This window comes from Chrysemys picta, chromosome 2 (assembly GCF_011386835.1).
Source record: "Chrysemys picta bellii isolate R12L10 chromosome 2, ASM1138683v2, whole genome shotgun sequence".
NCBI classification, from domain to species: Eukaryota; Metazoa; Chordata; order Testudines; family Emydidae; genus Chrysemys; species Chrysemys picta.
This window is the reverse complement of record NC_088792.1, coordinates 83004139-83013179: the sequence shown is the minus strand read 5'-3', so window position 1 is coordinate 83013179 and position 9041 is coordinate 83004139. Positions and strand designations below refer to the sequence as shown.

At 44.0% G+C, this 9041-nt stretch overlaps 1 protein-coding gene across 4 annotated transcripts in view; it reads left to right on the top strand.

The window, feature by feature from the left end:
• The first annotated feature begins 769 nt into the window (after positions 1–769).
• Positions 770–9041, top strand: part of ACAD11 (acyl-CoA dehydrogenase family member 11) — a 55658-nt gene continuing 47386 nt past the window's right edge. The window contains exons 1-2 of one of the 4 annotated variants that reach the window (XM_065587074.1): positions 770–1301; positions 7177–7276. In XM_065587074.1, the coding sequence (XP_065443146.1) occupies positions 1165–1301; positions 7177–7276 (237 nt within the window). In that variant the 5' untranslated portion in view covers positions 770–1164. The remainder of the gene's footprint in view (positions 1302–7176; positions 7277–9041) is intronic. The other 3 variants (XM_042841277.2, XM_065587072.1, XM_005278645.4) reach the window with 3 other exon arrangements.

The following is a 9041-nucleotide window of genomic DNA, read 5'->3' as shown; positions in this document are numbered from 1 at the left end:
GGCCATCTGTGGCATGTTTTGATTCAAAATATCCTGCATTACCAACCCTAAGCATTCAAAAAATCTTGAGTCAAGCCCCTAAAAATCAGGAGCTTAGCTGAAAAATAAAGATATTTTACAAAAGAATACATTTTGGGTTCTTTATATTTGTCTTCTGGTTTTTGAGACTTTAAGGTTCAATTTTTAAATGCTTTCAGGCCAACCATGAGGGCTAGAAACTTCCATTTTTAAGTGAAGGCCCCAATTCTTATGCAACCACTTGACTCCGGAATTTGGAAGTTTAAAGAAAAACCCAAATATAGCAAGATTTGTGATAAAAATCAGGATAATGTCACAACATCATTTTCATTTAAACATCACACAGCAGGCTTAAAAGCTGATGTTTCAACATGGTTTTCACATATTGAGATGGTTCCGAAGAAGTGGGCTGTAGTCCACGAAAGCTTATGCCCTAATAAATTTGTTAGTCTCTAAGGTGCCACAAGTACTCCTGTTCTTTTTGCGGATACAGACTAACACCGCTGCTACTCTGAAACCATCACAACAAGATTGCTGTGATGCAGCTGTCAGTTAAAAGTCACCTTGTGGTTGTCTGTGATACATTGCAACCAGGTTGTCAATGTGATTGCATGTGAAATGCTCTGGCCAGAGCTAGGGTTGGAATCTTCTAAACCTGAATGAAAACAAACAAGAAGACCGAAGTGTTCACATTTTATACTAAATCGTCACTTCTTTTTTTTTTTTTTTTTCCAAATCAGCTCTACAGTTTGTCGGAAAACTTGCAAATGTGGCTGTGACAACATTTGGCTGTGACATACACATAGGTGCCAGCATCTGTGTCTGCCTGTCTGTCTGTCAGCCATACTCCTGGCATCTCTGAGAAGTGGTGAAGGAGCTAATTTTGCTCTCACTGCCGCTTGCCGACCTACTCCCTCGCACTGCAGAACTGGCCAGACCCCTTCACCCTGCATCGCCGAACTTCAAGCAACTTACTCGAGCCTTGCCCAAGGGGGGAGGGTCCTCCAGGCAAGGGGACTGTCTGCGCTAATAGCGTACGCCGGGCGAGGGGTGCCGCCTGGCGTAGGTCAGGGGAAGGGGGTGTGGTTACGCTGCTAGCGTCCATGCGCTGGCTGGGCTTGGCAGCAGCGCTGAGAGGGGCTGAAGATGGCAGCTGAGCCTGGTACTACTGCGGTGAGGGAGCAGCACAGGTTTGACCAGGGAGCCCTGGAGAAATACCTCTCCCGCCATTTGGCCGGGTTTCCTGTGCAGCCCCCCGAAGCGCTGACAGCCAGGCAGTACAGGTAACCCTGCAGGCGGGGACGGTCTCCCCACTCCCGTGCTGCGGCTGCTTTTCCCCATTGCTCGCCCAGGACAAATCACAGCGGTCGCTGCTGGCCTGACGCTGGGGCAGCGAGTCATGACACCAGAACAGGGACAGTGAGAGCTGCTAAGGGAGCCTTGCTTGCACAATCTCTTCGAGAAAATTAGCCCTGGAAACCTGGGATGGGCAGGAGAGCTGGGCCGCCTGCCCCTAGATTGTGGCTTCTTCTGATGGCACAAATGTCTGCGTCTCAGCGGTTGCCCGTGTAAGATTGCGAGGGCACCGCCACTGTGTGAAGCGAGCTGTCATTTAGGTCAGTGGTTCTCAACCCTGGGGGTACTCAGAGGTCTTACATCAACTTATCTAGGTATCTGCCTGGTTTTACAACAGGCTACATAAAAAGAACTAGCGAAGTCAGTACAAACTAACATTTCATACAGACAAATGAGAAAGTAAGTGATTTTTTCAGTAATAATTTTTGTATTTTTATGTCTGATATTTTAAGCAAGTAGTTTTTAAGTGAGGTGAAACTTGGGGTATGCAAGACAAATCAGACTCCTGAAAGGGGTACAGTAATCTGAAAGGGTTGAGAACTACTGATTTAGGTAGCCCTAAGAATGACTTTGGCAGCTGTGAATGTTTTTGTGGTAGACAGGGTCATCCTTCAAAAGATGCAATAAAGATAAAAATAATAATTATCCTAGAAATGCTGGGAAGGATGATCACCCGTAAGGAAGGCAAAGTGCCTAGTTTTTGGTATCTTACCTGTTTTTAGTGCATCCATCACCTTAGGGTACATCTACACTACAGCGGGGAGTCGATTTAAGATACGCAAATTCAGCTACGTGAATAGCGTAGCTGAATTCGACGTATTGCAGCCGACTTACCCCGTTGTGAGGACGGCGGCAAAATCGACTTCTGCCGCTTTTTGTCGGCGGCACTTACTACCACCTCCGCTGGTGGAGTTAGAGCGCCGATTCGGGGATTGATTGTCGCGTCCCAACGGGACGCGATAAATCGATCCCCGAGAGGTCGATTTCTACCCACCGATTCAGGCGGGTAGTATAGACCAGACCTTAGTGTCTATGATAGGCAGATTACAGATGTTGTCAAAGTTTATCAGTTAAATACATGTATTGAACAGAGCCAGAGGTGTGTGTTGTACTGCACTGAGCTCATTGTGCAGTTAAAGAGGGACAACAAGGAAAATCATGACTACATGTTACGGTAATGCAGAAACAAAATACTGTAACTTCTGTTATCAATAAAAAGAACAGGAGTACTTGTGGCACCTTAGAGACTAACAAATTTATTAGAGCATAAGCTTTCGTGGACTACAGCCCAATTCTGTTATCAATGTGAAAGTTCACCAGTTACAAAACATGTTATTGAGTTCAAAGTTTATTTACTGTAAAACAGCAACCTATCCTGTTGGGCACAAATTCAATGTGAATAAACAGTATTTGCTTTAAGGACAAATTCTTTGATGAACTCTTTTATGATTAACTCTGAGTGATGGGGCCTTTGGGGTTCTCTCATGTTCTATGGCTTGAAGAAAGGGACCAGATAAATTAGCACATGTGTGATCTAAAACAAAATACTTGTAAAAAGTGAGTTAAGTCTTCTTAATTGGATCTCAAAAAAGTGAGAGGTGACAATATATCAAAAAATTGGAAACACTGGTAATCTCATTATAAAACCGCTAGTGGCTTTTTCCTCCCCAAGAACATGACATCACAAGACCATGAGTCTAAGAATGTGACATTAAAATATAATTTTTTATAATACTGAAGACTGTATGATTACATCTACCATAGCAGAATAGACAAAATAGATTTATGTCCTTTGTAAATTTAAATGTCTTGCATCAACCTAACTCTGTAGTGTAGACCAGACCGTAGACACTTAGGAGAATAAATGTAATTGACTTGCAATGAGATGCAGTTTTCTAAGCACCTAAGTCATTTCTAAAAATGGAACAAGGGCTCCTAAGTCAATTAGGCACTTTTGAAAATGTTACTGTGACAGAATGCACCCCTGTGTTCACACCCCACACACTATTATAATAATCTTTGTACAAAATATGCCTTGTAAGGAATCATTTGAAAACTAATAACTTGCTGCTCAATAACATTATGGTGAAATGTGTGTAGCAACATTATATGTAAAGTTATAAGTATAAGATGAAATCATGACTGAAGTATGTTTGCCAGACAAGTCTGGGATGTGAGGAAGCCTGTTTTTCCAAGACAAAGGCAAGTTGAGGTGTCATCAAAGTCAGGTGTCAGGTGACACCCCTAGTCAGGTGTCATCAAAGCTGATGGGCCATCACCTAACAGGTGGCCATTATTTGGCAAGGGAAGAAGGCAGGAACAAAGAGATCTACATTTTCGCCAACAACAGCATACACAAGTGAAAAGAAACAGCATGAAGCCTCCTTCCTCCATCAGACTCCATGTCTCCAGGCTCTCAGCGAGAAAGAATTTTAACTAGGGGTCACACTCAGGAAAGTGCTTTTCAAAGGGTGACTCAACTATAAAAGTGAGGGGCAAAAACATCCCAAGTTATCTTTTCCTGTCCCTCGGTCTCTTGCATCTAAGAGGACCTTGGGAGCAGATTCTTACCTGAAACTTTGTCAGCAATGCCACTGAAAACCTGTGGTAAGAATGTCACTTTGAATAAAGTCTAGTTTGTTAAGTTTAGTACTAGAAAACATTTTATCTTTATTTTTCTTGTAAACATTTTTTATTTGATGCCTTAATACTTGTACTCACTTAACACCTATCTCTTTGTAATTAAATAAACTTGTTTTATTGTTTAATCAAAACGAATCCAGTGTTGTGAACTGTATGGGCAATTCCATTGAAAGTGGCAAATTGTTGTATATTGACCCCTTAGAAAGGCAAAGGACCTAATATATCTGGACTATGCATTAGAGGGCTTGACAGTGCAGAGCAGACATGTTTTGGGAAAATCTGGGAGTGGGTTGGGGTAATTCTGCATATGGTAATCAAGGCTGGTGGAAGCCAGAGTGTAACTGGTATGTACTGACAGGTTGTAGGTGTCAAAGCTGCTGAACCAAGGCAGTAGCTGTAGACAAAACTCCAGGTATGATCTGCTTGCTGGCAGGCTGTTTGTGAGTGACCCAAGTTGGAAGCTACCTCCGCAAAGCATTATGAGACACCCAAGGTTGCAGGGCAGTGGTGAAACAGCCCCTCAATAGTACTGGATTGCAACCTGGAATGTCATAGTTACCCATGACATAATAAAGAGGGTAGCAAGATAGTAGGCGGAGGGTTTAGGGAAGAAGAAGAAGAAGGGTAACCAGAATGATGACATGGTTATTTGGCAAGCATAGCATGGAGGAGCAAATATATTTATTTTAAACAAAATAAATGGATGTTTTAGTCATCTAATATCTCATAGGGGTTGGTGCAGAGTGAATCTTAAGGAGGAACTTGAATGAGAAGAAGGTAGTGGATCAATCCAGGGCATTGAAGGTGAGGACTAAAAGTTGGAACCTGATATGGTGGAGAAAGAGGAGTCCCTGAAGGGATTTAAAGGGGGAGGGACCTCTGGTTACATTGTTTGGTAATAAATATGATATTAAGATTGGAGGTGTGACTTAATAGCATACTTCCCAATTTCAGTATTCATCTTTAAAAAACTCCAGTTGCCTCAGGCAGTGCCTTAGGGACAGATCACGCACTGGATGAGTATGAGCAGACCTTTGTGCCCATATAGAGCAACATGGGCTTCACTGGGGCTCAGTGCTAATGCAAAAGTCCACCTGCTTGGATTCCATCACAGGATTGGGGCCTTGATTAGAGAACTATCTCAATGTGTGCTGTATTCAAGATATGACCTATTGTCACGGATGTACAGGATCTGTGCTGTGTCTTGGCCTTTAGGCAGTCTTCTGGGAGTATCCCTTTATATGCCAGATTGCCAATGGATCACACTTTTCCACAAGGATTGGTCACTTGGCCTCAACTCCTCTGATACCTGGCCTCTGGGCTCTAACACTCCTCTTTCTCATCATGAGCACTGAACAGTGAGTCCCAACTGAGGGAGATTCCTGTTCAGAAACTTTTACCCCTAAATATACATCTGCAGCAAGACTAGGCAGCCTTTTCAAAACAGAGTAGGGTTTATTAATCAACTGGAATATAGCATCGGGAACTCCTTAGGTTAGTATAGAGAAGCAAAGGTTAAGACGGTTCAGACTGGCCACAGTTAGGGCTTGTACAGACTAGTGCTTACTTTGAAACAGTTTGTCGCTCAGGGTTGTGAAAAAGCTGTCCCTCTGAGCAGCATAAGTTACACTGACCTAAGCACTGATGTGGACAGCGCTATGTCCATGGGAGACACTCTCCCACTGACATAACTACTGCCACTCAGGGAGGTGGAGTAATTATGCTGATGGGAGAGCTCTCTCTGGTCAGCATAAAGCGTCTGCACTAGCAGCGCTACAGCAGGACAGTCGCACCACTGTAGTGATTCTAGTGTAGACTAGCCCTTAAAATTCCACCAAGCCAGGTTGCTCTAGTGCCCATCTTGGCTTTCTCTGTCTATCAATCCCAAGTGAGAACTGCGGTGTCTCTGTCAGCCCAGTTCTTACTGCAGATTCCTGTCACCTCCAGTACTTCCACTTGAAAACCATGCTGAGTTTCCATATCCAGCCTGCCTGAGCATCCTGCTGTTAAGTGTCAATCATTTAGTCACTGGGGTTCCCATTGTTTTTTGTGGATCTTCCATTGATATGTGTTGATTCCAGCCAGCACTTGATGGCTCATTCAAATCATCCCAGACAGTTATCTGGCACCAGGGCCGTCCCTAGCTATTCTGGGGCCCTATGCTGCCCCCCTGTGGGGGGGAGGCAGGCTTCCGTGGGGGGAGGGCTTGCTTGGGGGCAGGGGGGAACCACCCCCCAGCACTCACCAGCAGCATGGCTGGAGCTGGGTCCCTGCACTTCCCGCTGCTGGTGAGTGCAGGCCCGGCCCTGCTGCAGTCCTCAGGGGTGGGAAGAGGTGGGGCGGGGGCGGAGCAGGGCGAGGGCTTTGGGGAAGGGGTGGAGTGGGGGCGGGGCTGGGGTGGAGCAGGGGTGGAGGGGTCTGGGGAAGAGGTGGGGTAGGGGCTGGAGCAGTACACAGCTGCGCAGGGCACCAGGAAATTTGGTGCCCCAAGTTTCCTGGTGCCCTACGCAGCTGCGTACTTTGCGTATGGGTAAGGACGGCCCTGCCTGGCACAAATATCTTATACCTTTTCTCTGTTCCAAGGGAAGCATTTTACCCCTTCTGGACCCACAAAGTAACAATACTAAGCCAAAGGGTCAACTGCCATAAGTATCATTCATAAAGTGTTACAGAAAATACCCATTTCTGTCACATCTGTTGTAAGTCAAAGGAAGTTTATGCACTACTGTAAAAAATATTAATCTATTTTTCTTAATCCAGGTTGGTAAATTTTCAAGGCTACTACTTTTCATCCAAGAATCTAAGTGAGCTTTGAAAACATTAACTGATCTTCACAACATCGTTGTGGATGTTACCTCCTTTCTACAGAAGAGTAAACAGAGGCATAGAATAACTGTGACTTTTCCAAAGTCAAACAGGAAACATGTGGCAGAGCTGGGAATAGAGCCCATGATTACTGACTTTCTGAACTGTCCTCTGCTGATTTGTAAGATTGTATGTTTAAAAGAACACCCTTGAGATGAATTCCCTAATTGTACCTGGACATCCTCTTCAGCCCAAACAGTGATGTGCACTTTTCCAATTTGGAGTTGCTGTTATTCTTGCTATTAAATGTTTGCAACTTTGTTTCTTAGTAATTCATTTCTTGTTTCTCTGTAGCTCAGGCCAGTCCAATCCAACCTTTTACTTGAAGAAGGGTTTTAAGACATATGTGCTTAGGAAGAAGCCTCATGGCCCTCTTCTGCCTAAAGCTCACCAGGTGAGTAACAAATTCCTTGGCAAACTATAAATGCATTTCATAGTTCATGTGCTAAAATTACATAACTGTGAGGAACAAATGTTTTAATTTAAGGACAGAGCCAAATGGCTCACAAATACCTTGGCTAAATTATCTTCATTCTAAAGGTTTCTGACCCAGTTGCAAATATGAAAGAAAAACTGGCTTTGTATACTTTTTATGGATTTTATTACACATTAATAAATAAGCAAATTTAAAGTTAATCAAACTTATCACCAAGCTAACTACTATAAACTACTATAAACACTTACTATACTAAGAATTAGACAGTACATTATCAAATCAAGCTCACAATTAGAATTAATGATGATATGAACTGAGTCACCAATTAATCAAGTCATCAAAGTAATACAATAATCAAATCATAAGTAAGGCTCAGATTTTGTCACGGATATTTTTAGTAAAAATCAGGGACAGGTCATGGGCAACAAACAAAAATTCACGAACACCCATGACCTGTCTCTGATTTTTACTAAAAATATCCCTGACAAAATGTGGAGAGAGGAGGGTCTAGCACCTACAGCAGCTGGGGGCTCTGGGGTCCCCTTGCCCCCTGCAGCAGCTGGGAGCTCTGGGGTCCCCCCTGCCACGGCTGAGCCCATGTGGGGTCCCCTCGCTGCCCACTGTGGCTGGGCAGCCTGGAGGTTTTCCCCCCACTGCAGCTGGGTAGCTCCTGGGGGCCCACCGCCAACCGTGGCTGAGAGCTGCGGGCAGAAAATGTCACGGAGGTCTCTGGAAGTCACAGATTCTGTGACCTCCATGACATAATCGTAACCTTAATCATAAAACTGCTACAGCGCATGATCAATTTTTACAAATACAGAAACTTGAGGAGGCAGCCATCTGCTTAGCTCTGACCGCCAGTTACGGGGTCTTGCTCATGGCAAGGTAATCTATTGAACTGGTTGAACGTTTCAGAATCAGAACCAAACTTGTTTACCTCTCAGCCCTTGAAGCAATATTTAGACTCCTTTCAAAGTTCCTGTGTGCTTAGTGACTATACTGATCACTCCCTCTCTGGTTTAATTACCCAGTCTTTGATACAACAGCAGTCGACAGCTCTTACTTCTCCTGTAGAGTAGTGTGGTATTGCTGACACCCCTCACTGTTCAGGGCAACAGTCTAAGTTTAAAGCAGGACTGCCTAGAACTTGAATTAGGAAATGATTAATGTTGCTTACTACAAATGAACTCACATATGCATGCAATCATTTAAACACACATGTGCACACCTCAAAAGTGTTAGAGAATAATAATAATGGGGGCATCACCACCCAATAACAACATAAGAAAAAGGGGGAAATATTTAAGGAAAAAGATGCATTCTTTGGCTTGTGTGGTCTTTGGCGTCACATTGCACAGTCAGGACTGCAGATCAGGGGATTGGGTGATGTCATGTCTGGTCAGTAACTCGGTGCTGGCAAAGTCTTCTGGGCACTTAGGCCAGCATAGCCTGTAGTGGTCTTTGTCTTTAGTTGGCTGGTACAGATGGCACCAATTCATTAGAAGGCCTTGATATGTTGATGGCTATAACTTCCCTTGCCCACACTTATACATCTCACACATCTCCGTATTTCCTCCTTTCGCATTTCTTAAAACAAATGTATAGGCCGCTTTGCAACTGTCACATGACCCCTATACTGACAAGGAACTGGGGAACTAACAGTTAGTTGCTTTAACTGGCTGAAGGGTTGTCTTGCTCTTAGCAACTTTAACCCAGAGACAGA